At 46.2% G+C, this 17,126-nt stretch overlaps 1 protein-coding gene across 1 annotated transcript in view; it reads right to left on the reverse strand.

The window, feature by feature from the left end:
• Positions 1-17,126, reverse strand: part of CngB (Cyclic nucleotide-gated ion channel subunit B) — a 70,815-nt gene that overhangs the window by 12,309 nt on the left and 41,380 nt on the right. The window contains exons 5-12 of the mRNA XM_050194357.3: positions 13,659-13,786; positions 11,720-11,893; positions 10,902-11,110; positions 9,463-9,513; positions 8,665-8,751; positions 8,479-8,543; positions 7,889-8,014; positions 2,724-3,025 (exon numbers count right to left, since the gene is read on the reverse strand). Coding sequence (XP_050050314.1) covers positions 2,724-3,025; positions 7,889-8,014; positions 8,479-8,543; positions 8,665-8,751; positions 9,463-9,513; positions 10,902-11,110; positions 11,720-11,893; positions 13,659-13,786 — 1,142 coding nt within the window. The remainder of the gene's footprint in view (positions 1-2,723; positions 3,026-7,888; positions 8,015-8,478; positions 8,544-8,664; positions 8,752-9,462; positions 9,514-10,901; positions 11,111-11,719; positions 11,894-13,658; positions 13,787-17,126) is intronic.

Below are 17,126 nucleotides of genomic sequence, written 5' to 3' on the forward strand. Positions count from 1 at the left end.
GCACCTTGGAACGAAGGTGGAGTTTGTGAGAAACACAACTATTAAAGAATGACACTCGCTTCCTTTTTCAGCTTTAGATAGGCGGAATTTTTGTTGTTTGCCTTGTTTCGTGTTTGTCTAGTATTTATCCGAAAATGTTTCTTGTACTTGCGTATGCTGGAGATATCCACTTACATTCACGATTTAATCGCGATTATATTTCTTACCGATCGATAGTATTATTTTAACGCTAACATAATTTCAACTAAGGGAACAGGCTGGCTTCAGGAAGCGATACTCTACAATGGATCCCATCCATGTAATTAATCAGATAATGAAGAAATCCGCAGAGTACAATAAGCCTCTCTATATGGCTTTCATAGATTACGAAAATGCATTTGATTCAGTAGAGATAATAGCAGTCATAGAGGCATTATGTGATCAAGGAGTACAGAACGCTTACGTAAATATCTTGGAAAGTATCTACAGAGATTCCACAGCTACTTTAATTCTACACAAGAAATGTAGGAAGATGTCTATAAAGAAAGGGGTCAGACAAGGAAACACGATCTCTCCGATGCTATTCATTGCGTTCTTGGAAGAAGTTTTCAAGCTATTAAACTGGGAAGGCTTAGGAGTAAGGATCGACGGCGAATATCTCAGCAATCTTTGGTTTGCAGATGACATTGTTCTATTCAGCAACACTGCAGACGAGTTACAACAAATGATTGAGGACCTTAACAGAGAGAGTGTAAGAGTGGGGTTGAAGATTAATATGCAGAATGCAAAGATACTGATCACTAGCCAGGCAAGGGAACAAGAGTTCAGGATCGCCAGTCAGCCTCTAGAGTCTGTGAAGGAGTACGTTTACCTAGGTCAATTAATCATGGGGAACCCTGATCATGAGAAGGAAATTCATAGAATAAAAATGGATTGGATCGCATACGGCAGACATTATCAGCTCTTGACTGAAAGCTTACCATTATCATTGAAAAGGAAGGTGTACAATCAGTGTATTTTACCATTGCTGACATATGGGGCAGAGACTTGGAGACTGACAAAGAAGCTTGAGAACAAATTAAGGACCACGCAAAGAGCGATGGAACGAAGATTGCTAGGCATAACGTTAAGAGGCAGAAAGAGAGCGGTTTGGATCAGAGAGCAAACGGGTATAGACGATATTCTAATTGACATCAAGAGAGAAAAATGGAGCTGGGCAGGTCATGTAATGCGCCGGTTAGATAACCGTTGGACCATTAGGATTACAGAATGGGTACCAAGAGAAGGGAAACGCAGTCCAGGACGGCAGAAGACTAGGTGGAGCGATGAAATTAGAAAATTCGTGGGCGCTAGTTGGAATCGGTTGGTCGAGGACAGGGGTAATTCGACATCGCCGGGAGAGGCCTTCGTCCTGCAGTGGACATAAAACAGGCTGCTGCTGCTGCTGCTGCTGCTGCTGCTGCTGCTGCTGCTGCTGCTGCTGCTGCTGCTACTGCTGCTGCTGCTGATGATGATGAAGAATTTAAAAAAAAATCCTTTATGACATATAGCACAAATCTATTCATTGAGCTGGATTACTCAAAGAGGAAGACATTACCTACACAAAAAAAAATCAATATGAACAATTGACTAATTAACAAATTGTACAACTACACTTTAGAACTAATTACTTTTGAGCACATCTGTTGCAATACACGAATTGAAGCTAGTGATTTCACAAGGCACATCAACTTAGCACCAGTTTTGAGATAAGTGCCGTCAAAATTGGAGTAAAAAAATGCAGTGTTGTTCCAGTTACATTATTAATGAAAACGTCTTTTTATGCATTGAAAGTCAAAAGTAACTGGAACACCGATGCATTTCATCGCTCGCTTTGGGAATGAATATCTCGAAACTGGTGTCATCCTCAGATTTTGTTGTGGATCTGACTTTCGAAGTCAGTGGCTACTACAATTCGTATATTGCAATATGTGCCGTAAAAAAACTAATTACTGAAAATTTGTTATTTGTCAAATATTAATTCTGATTTCACGTGCGCATAATGTCCGCCTCTGCGAGTGGTTTAGCTCGAGAAGCAGAATTGTGGTACATGCCGTGGGTTATTTTTAAAAATTCTGTTAACGATTTAAAAAAAAAAACGTATATCCGTCCACTTAAATCCCGCTATGTACATTATTCAATTAACGCACATACTGCAGGACGGAATGACCTTGAAGTCGAAAAAATTGTATTTGGGAGCGCCTTAACACTGTTCGGCACTGAATGACTGGATATAATGTTGAATTCTTCATCTGCTGTACTTGGAAGGTCACATTAAAGGGCGTGAATAACGGGTGTCTCTAAGGTAGCGAAGCATTCGGGGAAACGTGAGCACTATTTTTCATGCAGCGGAGCCGTGGAAGTTGAGCCGTGCAACGAAGCCCCAATTGGCGATACGTTTTTCTATATGTATACTGCTGCGAAATAGCAGGTACGTGATGGTATGATACTGCGCCTGTGATATCCTCCTCCTTTACCCCCACCCCCCTCTCCCGTCCTCCTGCTTTCTTTCTTTTTTAATGTTTGTGCGAAAGTCTGTAATGGACTATTTTTGCGTTTCTACCTAAGAAACCAAAACTTGTTGAGGGCAAGCAAATGATAGGAGAAGTGAAGCGCAGCCAGCATTTCCGGATGGAGAATCATTTAAGGGAAAGCAGGTAAACACAGATGGGGTCCGAACTGGCCACACCCTCTCCGTTCCTCACCGAGCGTCTTCTTCTGAGCCCAGGTGTGATTGAGCCAGAGGCGGACGCGTCTCTGCAGGTCGTCGGGTAGGCCGAGGCGGCGCAGGTGTCGCACGCAGGCGTCGACCGCCTGGCGGCACTGTGTGCGGCCCTGCGTGGCCGTGGCCACGATGTCGCGCACCTGGCCGATCAGGAAGGCGAACAGGAAAACGCCCAGCAACCACGAGAGCGTCATGTACGCGTACTCCAGCTCGTTGCTAGGCTTCGCATTCTTCCCGATCGACGTGGCCGTCTTGAAGGCGAAATAAAAGCAGCGCACGTACCTGCGCAAGCAAGACCAGAACACCGCCATCAACTGCCTGTCGCAGACTTTACACTCAACCTCGTTATGAAGTTCATTGCGTGCAGGAATAAAGGCATCGTCAATCTAACCACATGAAGAGAATTTGTGTTCACAATAGTGCCGAATAAGCTATTCGTTTTGTATCATGCGTGCTTTCTGCAGCTAGCTAGCTGTTGCTCATTAAAATTTCCATCGCACTAAATTTTGTTTATGTATGTTCAGTTTTTCTTTTATGTGCGACCTGTACCAGTATAATATTATTTTCTTGATGTACTATATATACGCACAAACAGGAGGTCACGCCTTTTCAGTCTTTCGAACTCTGAGACCTTTGTATTCATTCGTTCATTCATTAATTCATTACCACAATAATGATCATAGCCATCACAATTTCATTGCACTGTTTACTGCAAGGACAAAGGTCTCTTCACCAGATCCAATCGTCCCTGTCTTGTGTCGACCGGCTCCATCCTACGCCTGAAAATTTCAAACCTTATCCCAACATCTAATCCTCTCCCATCCTCGACACGTCTGACTTTCGTTTTCCTTGGCGCCCATTTTGTTGCTCTAATAGGCAACCGGTGATCTGTTGTACGCATGGAGACGGAACGCAAGGGCGCTCGTGTGTCGTGCATTGGGTGTACGCTGAAGAACCCCAGGTGGTGAAAACTATTCCGTAGCACTCCACTATGCCGTACGCCGTACCTAGAGACTCGCCGTACAGTTTCGGGACGTCAAACCCCTTGACATGACATACGCCAGCCCACTTGTTCCCCTCAATCTCAGCTATGGAATATCAGCTATACTAGTTTGTTTATTTATTCGATGCTGCCGCCTCCCTGTCTTTTAACGTTACGCCTATCATTTTTCGTTTCATCACTCGTTACTTGGTCGTTAGGCTCTTCTAGGGGTGCACGAACAGTAAATTTCGCCACCGAATCGCAAAGAGCCGGAGGCAAATTGTATTGAACCGAATATCGAATACTTATAGCTTTCGAGTAAAGTAAAATTACCATTAATGTAAAACGATGTTCACATGCTAGCATTCATCATGTGAGCAAGTTTATGTCATTACATTTCACGTTATGGAGCACGGTTTATTGAAAGCACAACTGGAGCATTACAAACAAAACAAATGAGTCGCAGGAAGATGACGAAGCGATCAACAGTGGGCAACTCACACAGGAATGTGTGCTTCGCCTTAGAAAAATTTATTATTGAATCAAACCGATTTCATTGATGACCATATTATTCTATTCATTCCTCCTCTATTGCCTCATTGATATATTAAATATAATTATTTTTTTCCTCTACGTAGCATGACAATCTACTGAACCGTTTCGATTTTCCCTCGCCTAAATTCATGTAACAAAATTTTAGATTTTTACCTCCTTTTCTGAACACACAAGCAAAGTCTGCCCGACTCTTGGCCAATCCCCGCGAGTGGGTAAGCGCCAAACTCAAGGACATCATCATCATCATCATCAACAAGGGGAGTCAGAGTTTGGCAAGATTTGTCTTCGTCAGGGCAACAAGCGCTCTCCTTGGAAGCATTTGTATAACTCGAGGGGCACACTTAAACAATTCGATCACACACGGACGACTCTTGGGAGCTTACGTGGTCATGCATTATCAGATTAAATTTATAAAGGCAGTCTTGTTGGCCAATTAGCACACGTGTATGAGTTCGAGACAGAAATGAGCGTCGTCTGCATGCGGCAATGGCAGAATTAAAATAAAAAGCGTATTCCTGCCTTGCGTTCTCCCATACCGGACCTCGAGGATCGCGTGACGCAAACGTCACGGGCCCCGCCTTCATTTTTTTTTTCTCTCCTCGTTTTTTTGCGGCGCGGCGCACTTCCTTCCGCTGACGGCGTCGCGTGCGAGCTGTTGCGATTGTCTTGTTTCGCGAAGCACGATTTTGCGCGCTGTGCACGAGGACACCTGACTAGCGGTATAAATCTATGCGCACGAATACTGAGGCAGACACAAGCGGATCACAGAGCATGATCCCGCACTGGAACACGGTAAAAAAAAGACATAGTTTCGGTGTATATATGCGCGCGCGACTGCACGACGTGGGAACAAGCAGACGAAACGGAAGTATATCTCTCTTGCTGTGCTGCAAAGTAAAACAAAAACATGCAGACATTCGGTTTGTGTGTCTTATTATTTCTGTTTGTTTAGCATATTCTAGCAACATATTACACAAATAACAGATGTTTCCTTGAATAATTCTCAAAGTCACGTGTCACCACGAGCGACGTCACAGTACGAACACGTGTACGTACGTGCACTCGCGCGTGTACGTCATCCTCTGGCTTGCAGCGCGGCTGCCGCTGTTAAGAACGGCCCATCTGAGGTGCAAGTGTTGCCAGCCAGTTGCGACAACGGGCGTCAACGTTTCCTAGAGTGCCGCCGCAAACCTCTAGCCACGGCGTCACTAAATCGCCATTGTGACTGAATGCGTTCAGCGGGCCAACTATTGTTACCGAACCCACCAACGCGGACCTGATCTGCCGTGAGCGGGAGAGTTGCCGCGGGACGTCGTCGGAACCCCCTTCCCACGCGCCGACCAAGACTGTGTGTGTGTGTGTGTGCGTGCGTGCGCGTGTGTGTGCGTGCGTGCGTGCGTGTGTGTGTGTGTGTGTGTGTGTGTGTGTGTGTGTGTGTGTGTGTGTGTGTGTGCGCGCGCGTGCGTGTGTGTGTGTGCGCGTGCGTGCGTGCGTGTGTGTGTGTGTGTGTGTGTGTGTGTGTGTGTGTGTGTGTGTGTGTGTGTGTGTGTGTGTGTGTGTGTGTGTGTGTGTGTGTGTGTGTGTGTGTGTGTGTGTGTGTGTGTGTGTGCGCGTGCGTGCGTGCGTGCGTGCGTGCGTGCGTGCGTGTGTAAACCGTCCCGGGGTGAGGCGGCGTGTTTGCAATGACTGGACGAACATTTCCGTCCCCTTGGAATCAAGGGGAGGACCGAGTGTTTTAAACCGCTGTTGTGCGGCTGCTCAACACACTCTCTCAAGCAGTCATGTTAGACTGATGTAGATACTGTAAATAAACCCATATTCCTCGTTCTAGATGAGAAGCAGTCCTTCCCTTCATCAACGTCCTCAGCGTGGATAAGTTGGACGACGGTATGGGCCAGCTACCTTCTAATTCATGCCGGACTCCAATCTTGACAACGTGTTACGAACGATGGGATTGAGCCCCCAATCATAACACCGCGAGGAGAAGGGAAAACGGCGTTCGGTTCGAAATTTCACATCTTTGCGCGGCGCGTAGCGATGTAATACTCTGCAGTCACGATCGTTATCACGCATTGTATGCTCTGCGCTTGTCAGTTCAAAATGGCCAGACATGGTGAGGGGCCTTTTAAGGCTAAAATTTGAGGCGATGCTCATAACACTCCGCCCACGAAGTCGTCATGTGAGCGCAGACCTTGCAGCGCGACTTGTTGCAAAGATGACAGCCTATGTGAACAGGTTTGGTTGTCTTAGGAGACGTTAGTATGTCGCGTAAGTTTTTTGATCGTCGGTAAACTGCGTGTGGCGACTCCAGAAACACATTGCTGAGGCGATTACTCTGCATGAGTATGTTATGATGTTTCTTAAGGATGGCATTAAGGTTTGGTACAAGTGGTGCATTAACAAAGTGTACACTAACCTGACCTAACCGTTACTTCATCATGGTTACGGAGCCTGTGCGACGTACAGCGAGTTTCGGCCAATACAACTGGTTTTTGAATATTGCACTGCCTTCAGGAGGGTCATTTTCTAAGCAACTTTCTTAACTTCGAAGTCACTAAAATGTCGCCAATTGTTCGTTCAAGTTTCCGATAAAGTCACCGGTTCCTAAATAGAATACTTTGTTGCTAAACAGACAAGAAAGTGTCTAAATTAAGTGACAAAATTGCTAAAATGGCAAGTGATTACAGACTGGTAAATTATAAAAAAAAAAAAAAACTGATTTTGAGTATTCAAAGATGGTTAGGTTAGACAGCCCCAACAGACATGCATGGTTGATGGAAGCGGCGGAAAGTTAAACTTGTTTTGGACTGTCTGACGACAGCCTCCTCTGCAATTCAGGCGTGCAAGGCGCGTCCGAGCGTCGTCTGCTACAGCGCGTGGCAGCGAGGCCCGAAAGACAAGCCTCGCTGCCTAATCAGGGGATGCCTAGTAAAGAAAGCATATTTAGGCGGGTGCTATTCTGAAAGAAAACTTGGCGTCGTCTGTTGTTTTGTTGGGTTTACCAGAGCGCAGCCGACAGTACCCGCTTTCTAAAGTGGAGGAGCGAATTGCCTGTACTTTGACCCCCACTTCTGACAGTGAGGGGCAAGTTGGTAGATACGTCTATGCTCACATTATGCACGTACGCATAAATTTGAATTCAACCGAAGTGAGCAGTCCCAGAGTATGGCGCCTGCTTGTGCTCTGTTTAAACTTCGCATAAACTTCACCACCAGTGCCGCCGGTGCAAAGTCATCTTGTGCTGAAATGGCTGCCAACCCACTTGGGCTCGTTCCTCCTACTTCGGCTGTATATGTGTGTTAATTGGCACTCCTCTTCTAATATCTATGTTTCACCAACTAGCTAGCTCAACAAGAAGTATCCTGAGCATCGTCTGTGTTACACATTTGGGAGTCGTATTTTGTAACGATCCATTTCATTCTCCACTTCTGTCGCCCTTCGTCACTGACTCAGACAGCGTAGCACCGCCGTTATCGCCGGGATCGGCCACTCGGGGCGACGGATAATAAGCGAAAGGAAAAGAAGAATAGGAAAACAACATGCATATTTTCAAAATGCGGTAACCGCGTGCGCACAGGCAAGGTGTAGCTCATGTAAAGTGTACTCACGCGGTCTTGTTTCCGCCTTGAAAGACGAACTGGTTGGAGCCGATGCCTTCGTACTTGGAGATGGCATAGTAGGCGCAAGTGTTGAGGTGGATCAGGTACATCATGTAAAGAAGCGTTCGCAAGACCCTGAAATGATTTGAGAAACCCTATTACACCTCAAGAACAACTGCCACCATTAAATGAGTTGGCATGTTTACTAAAATCTTGCCCACGCTCTTTTTACAGTCGTAAATGGAACAACTCTATGGCCCTCCAGCATCGGCTGATACGACGAGAAATGCAACAAATTATTTTTATAATACTGTTCGCAATCTCAAATATTCGTGGAATAGCTGCCTATTTTACTGCATCTATTACAGCTAGAGTCGTTTTGTGCTGAAAGTTTCCCCGCACAACAATAATGAAGTCTAGAACATGGAATAAAAAAAAGATATCCTTGTTGTCAAATCTCATATTCACTTTGTACTCGCACTTATGTTTTCTATGTAAGGATTACTTCACAGCTTTACACCACCGAGAGGGAGAGCGACATAAACTCGTACGAAACAGTGTCGTTATTTTGTATGTTTGTGACTGAATTAAACACTTGCCTGATCACATAAGGCGACTTGGCGAGGGCATCAATGCGGTCGAAAAATTCCCAGAATGTCTGTATCTGGGTGGGAAAAGCACATGCGCATGTGATGATATATTAGAAAGTGAGATCAGAGTTTTGAAAGCCGCCATATTAGGTCGGCGTCGTCTTCACAGCGCATGCGTAAAACATGGGCACTCGCCTTGAGCATACGCGGCAACCTGAGCAGTGGGTTGACGCCGTAAAAGTAGTACAGGATGTCCAACGGAAGCAGGGAAGCTACGTCCATCTGCAAAACGTTGCATCGACAGATTGTACTGGCGGTTTCAACTAAATGACCGAATGGCTAAAAAAAAAAAAAAAAGTAACGGACGGCTACGCAAAAGCTAGGCCACAGTAAGCATTCGTTTCTTTTGGTATTCAACGAGCCAACTTTAATAGGTGAAGTGATAATTGTGTGAATATTTAAAGGTTGGTTAGCTATACTATTAATTAGCGATTACACACAACGAAAAAAAAAAGAACTGACGACAAAGAAACAGGCTAAGTTGCGTGTTTCGAGTTGATTTCATTCGTATACAGAGTGTTCCAACTATAATGCATCAAGATTTAAAACTATGCAAATACCACGTAACTACAACACAACCACATTCTCATCCCTCGCAAAATTACACGTATGGTACCTCCCGAATTACAAACCGCAATGCTCTCACAGTGGAGAGCTCGCGGACTAATACCACGAAACATGGGCTTGGCAGTTTCACCCCGAGGTAGAGCCCATTCTCAACCCCACTTTCGAGCAACGGGAAGCCATCCTTCGCAGCGACGACCCTAACCGGCTGCAATGGCTCGTTGGTCGGGCTCTGGCAGCGGAGGAAACCAGAGGGCGGCCGGACTAGGCTGACCTTCCATTCGACTCGTAGAATTTTCAAGTCAAATAAAAATGTTTTCAATCAATCCAAGAGTACATATTGCAAAAGTTTAAAATTTACGCCGTTACCTTAAATATAAGCTTGCGGAAGTAGTTCCGTCGGGTGAGCTTGGGATCTTCCTGCAAGAGACAAAAAACATGCATGCAGTGAGTGTCTGGAAGGCGCCTTTCTTGTACAGAAAATGCATGCTTAGCGGCAACCCTATAGAGACAAGGGCGCATTAAAGGTTTTCCCGAGCGGAAGAATTGTCGTCCATTATAGACAGTAGCATGAAGCTACAGCAGCTATATGGGGTTCTCAGAAAACGAGCTTCGCAGTAGAAAAAAAGATCCATGGAAATTGCTCGTCTGCGAGAACCGGTTTGTCAAAGTTACTCGTGTTGATGACGGGGGAAAAAGACATGTAAAAACGTTGGGCAGCATAAAATGTAATAAATACACTTGTTCTTCATTAGGCTCAGAGGAAAAACACGAAAAAAAACTGCGTAAATGGGAGAACATTTGCGCAGAAATAAAGAAGAAAAAAAAAGAAAGCACTTAAGGAACTAAATAATCACTCACGGATGCACCCGACGCGCGAGACGAATCATCAAAGCTCCCGTACAGCCTGCGGCGTTTCTTCTTTCTTTCTTTATTTTTGCGCCAGGCTTCATATTTTCACTCAAACATCAACTATCCCAGCACAACGTTCTCTTAAGATGTAAATTAGTTTCGGAGTCGCCAACACGTTTGCTGAGCCCCAACATATCCGTTCCGTTCTGAATTAAAATTTGATAGCATTTTCTTCCTCGTTGTTTAAAAAGTGAGTTTCGCCCGAAAGGCGAAGCATCAATTTCAATTGCAAATTAGTAGACAGCTATACGAAGTAAGGATAGTAGTTTTGTCGGCCGTACAGATTTGTAAACATTCGCTTACTAACTAAATTAACAAGCATTGTGTCACGAGCGCACAAAAAAAAAATGTGAACACGTCTCACTCGATCACCGCGGAAACTCGCTGTCAAAATGCTGGAGTGAGGAAGCGCGACAGCAGCAGCGAGCCAGTTGACCTTCGTGCTGCCTCTCGCTTCAACGCGAACTAAGCGGCGAGAACACAGCACACACGAAACGATCAGCCCTCGTCGCACCTAGACTGTCCCCATCGCAGATCGCGTTCAAGATAAGGCCCGCGTGGCCGCGCATACGCAGCAACCGCCGGAGTAGAACGCCCCCCCCCCCCCCCCACTTTCTCCCTGGTGCCTTGCGCGCGATGGAAGACGGCTGGCTTCCTCCCCGCTTTCCTTGCTTGCGCGCGCGAGGTTGAGCTGCCATCGTCGGCTAACCCTCGTACGCTTTCACTCGATGCGGCGCGCCGCAACACTGTTATCGCCCTTGTACTTCATACGGAACACCACGGCGACGGCAGAAATGCACTCGGAGTACCTATATAATTGTTATCCCAATAAAACAAAGAATTGAGGCAACGCGTGAAATGACTGACATAAAAACGCGAGTGATTACTGGGCTTACCACCCACATGCCGGCGGAGTGGAACCTGATGCGCGACTTGAAGAGAATTATATCGAGCAGGTACACCAGGTCGGACAGGTAGTCGCAGGCGAAGAAGCCGGCCTCGTCGGCGTGCGAACCTTCCAGGAACACAGCGCGTAGAAAGATGGCCCAGCAATTGTACAGGAAGCACACGCTCACTGCCAGTTGCCATGATACGTACAGCTTGCCTGCGGTGCAAGCCATTCGCTTCTGCATTTCCTTCGGTCACTTGCGTCGTTGCAACGTACACTTCTAGGAGTGGGTACAGGTTCTTATGCACTGTGATATATTCTACACGTCAACAACCACCAAATTACGCATTCTCTATTAGCCTGTGCTCTCTCGTACTATTGAAAACGAATGTAGTTACGTATTATGTCGGTAACGCACCATGCACACAAAAACAAGCGTAAGCCACGAAACGTGACTCTTCGAGAGCTGACGAGCACAATGATTCAATACGAACTCGTGGTTACGCACGCTGTTCTCTGGTTCCCGGTGTCCACCGTTGTTCTCTGAGCTGTTAGTGCTCAACGAGTCAATACCAACTTTAGCTCCCCTTAAAACAGAAGCTGAGCTTCAACAGGCGGGGTGGTAAAATAAAGCGATACATTTATGTGAGGTAATCAAATACTGTGCCAGTCGGACACTTGCCCTTACAGAAAATATCTTTTGAAATTGCTACCAACTTGCAGTTCTCCTCGCAAACATGCTTCGTTAATTCAAATTCTCTGACATCGCACATTTCAAGGCGCTTCACAACACTGATATCTGTGGTTCACAGTTGCCCTACTTACTTTGAGGGTCGATGGTCCTTGGAAAAGTACAGGCCTTCTTAGAAAAAGAGCAACAGCCTATCCTGATGAACTGTTCCGAGTCGGCCTGGCTCTCGGCCGGCACGTCTTCGACGAGTGCGAACGAATCCAACCGCAGCCGACTCTCGTAGTCCTCGCGCTTCTCCGGCGGCGGGGCTGCGTGGCAAAGACGAGCTTTGTTCTATGCGGCTAGGAACAAGTGCGCTTGTGACTAAGCACGTGGCCCTGCTGTAGGTAGTATGGGACATGTATGTAGATGTTCCTTCGATAATGTAGCATTGGTCAGAATGTAACAAGGTAACGTTCCCTCCATTCTGAACGTTAGATGCTGCGTCGAAATAAGACGCAAACAGTGAACGAGGTGACAGGAGGAATTGAAGACATGAAAAGTACTTACTGCAACAAACTCCAGCTCTGACGGTAAGAATTTTTACAAGTACGTAGTTATGCGGGACTAGCTTGAACCACCTATTCGACTTGGTAATTTTAGCGGTGGACTATGCACTGCGAAAATGGTTTTTGCGCGACCATAAACTTGTGATGAACAGTCGATCCTCGGCATAGTGTAAAAAACTTGAGCGTCCTGCGCGTTACAAAAGGTGCTGGGTAGTTACGGCATATTTTTATTTAATGTTAAAGCAAACAGCTTGGCTTCAGCAAGCCTTCCGTATTAAATATTTCTAAAGCTACTCGAGGGGATGAGAGTACAGCGCTCAAATTAATTTGAAAACTACTCAGAAGGAGACACATATGTTGCTATTGTTGGATATAGACCACTGGGCGAACAAACAAACGGAAAGAAAGGAAGGAAGAAAGAAAGAAAGAAAGAAAGAAAGAAAGAAAGGTCACGTAAAAGTGGGATAATTTTGAGTGGTCTGCAGTTAAACCATGTCGCGGCTGAAGGGTACTCATTAAAAACAATGACATAAGTGACCAGTGCGTAGTACTCGTCTGAACCGCTAAAAATGGGCAATACTGTGCGTTCGATGCCTGCTTGTATCTACAAGTAAAATGGAGAAGCTGAAAGTAGACTATTTTCTACCCCTTCCACCAAACTCCTCTATACACAGGCACAAAGATACATATTTCCCTGTTCCTGCGTTGAGCGTCGGCGTCCCTCGGCGTAACTGAGCGAACGAGCACAGCGAAAGAACGAACGCTCTTTCATCCTTCGCTGATGAACTACGGCGAGAGCGAAGAGAGCGCGAGGAGGAAAGCGTATGCGGAGGGTGCAGCGGAAGCATGAGGAGGAAAGCGGAGGAAGCCACCTTGAAGCGCCTCCAGATGGCAGTCACGTCCGCGCATCCGCGGCAGTGGCCGCACCGGCGGTGCGGGGAAACAAAAAGAGAACCAGAAATCTAGTTTTCGCGCATAGCGTTCGCCGCAAGCGTTTCCTGGTAAAGATTGCGGTTGCTTAAGCTGCAGTTGCCGGGAAGCGGCAACTGTGTGGCCGGTCTATATATAGCGCCGCGCGTCGCGGCTCTGCCACTCGGTGCGGTGATCGGTGTGGTGATCTGTGCGATGACTCAGTATATCGCGAAATGAAAACACGTATCGGGCTGCGCTCAAATTTTGCATTAGAGAGTAGCGCAATCATCGGTGAATTTTTTTTTATTTTGCGATTTGCTTAGGTTAAGGACCCTGCTTCCATACAGAGAAGCTCTTGCTTGAGTATGTGCGGAACAAGAGGAACCGGCATTGTGATTCATGGCGTTGAATATAGTTAAACAGACTTGCGTACACTGCCAGGTACATGCGACATTTAACTGAGCTCAATGAGAAACTAAACAATACTATGCACAGCGACACAAGATAGATTGATAGTACAACTGGTGTGATCTCTGTCCATAGTTGTTTGCGGCCATTTGCACTGCACCCCTTGCCATTCAATAAAGCTGTACAGGGCACACGGAAAGCTTACTTGGGCTTGGCGTGGGAGGTTCTGCGATGCGTTCCTTGACTCGCTGTGATCGGTGAGAAAAGGCTCGCACCAGGGTCTGTATCCTCTCTGACACGAACTCCGAGGCCGTCGTGTTTTCAGAGTCGGAGCTGCGCAGAGTCAGAGAGAGTTCTGTCAGCTGCGTAGCTGTAGTCTTTTTCCCTGTTCACTGGTTGCTTTTATCGTCACGCTGTTAATGTCACTATAATCATTCATAAGCGTGCAGAGAAATGCCTTCGAAAAAATGTGTGCACAGCAAGCGCCCGCGGCAATGTATAAGCGAACTAAATGCAGGATGGGAAAGAAACTTTACAAAAATACAGGAATGCATTGTGTTTATTATGCAGGTGAAATGACCTGGTTGTGGAATAAATGTTGCAGTGAAAAGAAGTTGTTCGAAATCTCGCACCGGAACGTTTGAAACGATTGCTGTAAGGAGACTGTAAGTGGGATCAAGATGGAAATTTGAAGAAATAGTGCAGATACTTTAAAAGGTACTCAAGAAGTTACAATGAAATGGTGCTATTGAGAAAGGTCATAAAAAGACGATCAAATTGACACTACAGCTTGAAGGCGGCGCGGAGATCACGAAGAGGCTAAAACGATAGCGGTATACAAATTAAAAGTCTGCTCAAAATTAAACTTTGCAACAATGCGGCAGACATTGGGCAGAATATATGTGGAAAGTTAACGAGATGCACAAGTCAATAAAAAAATAAGTGAGCCCACTAAAATACTTTACAAAAGGTTATGCGGGAGCCGTATAACGTAACAATATTCTATTCTGAATTTATCACTATCTCCTGACGTCACATTTCCGTAACCGCTGACGCAAGCATCGGGCGGTGACCCACCGCGTTGTTTGAACAGCCCAATCAAACGCTCTCGTCGCTTATAAGCGGTCACTTTTGTTTTCTTTGAAAGAAAATAGCATCGCCTATCTTGACAGGTCTTTCATATTTTTTTGGCTGACAAGAGGCGAGGAGCGCGCACAAAGGGAGAGGGTTTCCGTGGGGCCGAGTTAACGCAGTAAAAGTAGATAACCGGATGATGTAGGCCGTGCCGGCGTCCGCGGTTGGTCCGCTTTCCCTTACTTAGCTTGCGGTGGCTGGTCGAAAATTGCGGCGGCGTGCAACGGAAGGTTAAAAATTTTCGGTAACATGTATCCCCAGCGAAGAAGAGTTGGCAGAGTGATGTCATATACGTGTCAAAGGACTCGAGAATGTTATACTGCCACCCAAAATGATTTATTATATCCAAAGAAATCCGTTCTCCCAGTATCCAGTGCCACAGCGCTCGGTGGGCAGCCATCTTTTATTAATTTTGGAACGGGACAGTCTCTGGCTATTCCGAAAAAAAAAATCAACTTTGCTCGGCTTATTAATGCTTCTTTAATGCGTGCACGTAACTCTAAAGTGGTGCGATTTCGCAGTTTTGTGATGTCGCGTGTCGGACAGGCGAATTGGTCACAGCTCGAAAAATTTTGACCTATAGCGGAGGGCTAATGGCGAAAAAGGCATAGAATCAGAAATATTTTTTACAAGACAAAGTCTTTCTTAGCGAGTTACCACCACTTTCCCGCATGGGGTATGCCTCATGACTCTTACCGTGGGCCGATCCCGGAGATAGTGCAGCCTAAAAATGTGGGCCGTTATGTACAACTGGGTATGTGCACCTGGGACCACTGGCCGCAGTGATGTTACGGATCCATTATATTTACTAAATAAACATACATAACATTGTCCGACGGCAGGGTTAGAACCCCAAGCCTGCTCTAACCATTAGACCACGGGCGCGTGCACTAGCAGGTGGAATAGAACATCCTTAAGCGTTTCGAGCGTGCAAGTGAGTGCGTTGAGGCACTTGGCACGTTTTATTGCAATATGAATTATGTGAACACGCCATGCGATCTTTCGCCGTAGTCGATAATTACACATAAAGATACTGATTTCTTCCGTTTTATTAAGTATTCTTAAGGACGTCACTCACATTATCTGTACACTTTCGATTTGCGTCAGCATAGGAACGACAGACGGCGAAATGTGTCTAAGCGCACAGAGTGGTGCACAGAAGCAGCGGAAATTTCCGCGTGTGACAGGAGCATACGACCTCAGGTTAGACAGCTTTGCTTGCAGTGACCAATTATACCACAGCTATGCAGATTCAGCCGGGTTGTCCCATCTCTTTCCCACACGTAGTAGCATGGTAGTATACCTGTCGGTTCAGGGTTTCTGCAGCGAAGCACCGCGCCCCTCACATCGCGCAAACAAAACGCCAGCGAGAAGCTGTTGTGAAACGCTAATCACACTGAAGCAAGGAGGGCCCGGGTACGTGCCAAGACCACTCCGCGGTCCAGACACAGGAATTATGCGCTGCTGCGTGTGCTACGCACGCTGCAGCTGAACGTCGGGGCGCCCAGACGTGGCGCTGCGGAAACAGGAGGCCGAGGCTATACGTAGCAACGCCTTCAAAACCCTGCAGTTGAAAAGCTCGAAGCGGACGCACGCACCGTGCCCGCCGTGAGCACGTCGCAGCACAGTGCGTCTGCGCACGTCACGCCACGTATGCTTACTCAGCCGGCTTATGCGTACTGCTATTCGTACTGCCACTAAATCTGCGGGCCTTACTTCATGTGTAATAATCTAACACGTTGCTATCGCATTCGTTGTTTCGCCCTTATGCCGAATTTGTGAGTTTTGAAACAGATAAATTAATAAGATTGTCCAACAGCCGGATTTGGACAGAGGACATGTAGCACAGGCGCCTGATACTTTAACCATTAGGCCACACACGCTTTTCCTCCATACCGGCGTGCCTCATAACCGGATCGTAGTTTTGAGATGTTAAATCCCGGAAATTATTTAAACTTAATTAACGTGTCATCACACCTTAAAATGTGGGCTGATCCCAGAGATAGTGCAGTCTCAAAATACTTTCTTCCATCCTTTCTCCTATCCCTTAATAATTTTCAGATCATCCCGGTTTAAATAAGGCCGTTTTCACCCCCATGCCCTGTGGGGCGTATGAATCTCTGCTATTTATAGTATTTCAGCCCCTCCCCCCCAAAAAAAGTTTATCCCGCCCCCTGCATCGTAATTAACAAAACCAGCATGTTACATAATGCGGCACTACACGTGTTACACTGGTCGATCAATGTTGCACTGGTCGAGTGATCGTGATCATAGCAGTGTTCTCTCTCTGGGTATAGGTGTGAACATGCGCTTTGCTGGAGTCCTGCAGTGCACTAAATAACTAAGCACAATAATGTTCGCAAGGAAAGTTGTTTTTTATCCTGCTCATTGTGACTATCAAATTCTTTGATGCAAGAGACCGCGGACGAGGTGTGCTGATAGCATAACTTTCGTTGATATTGTATATCTGCTTCACCATCCAGGGAGGCAAAATTAAACTAGTACCACTATTTCACGATGAACTCGTTTCAACTAAGCC

The sequence above is a fragment of the Dermacentor andersoni genome, chromosome 1 (genome assembly GCF_023375885.2).
Source record: "Dermacentor andersoni chromosome 1, qqDerAnde1_hic_scaffold, whole genome shotgun sequence".
Taxonomy (NCBI): domain Eukaryota; kingdom Metazoa; phylum Arthropoda; class Arachnida; order Ixodida; family Ixodidae; genus Dermacentor; species Dermacentor andersoni.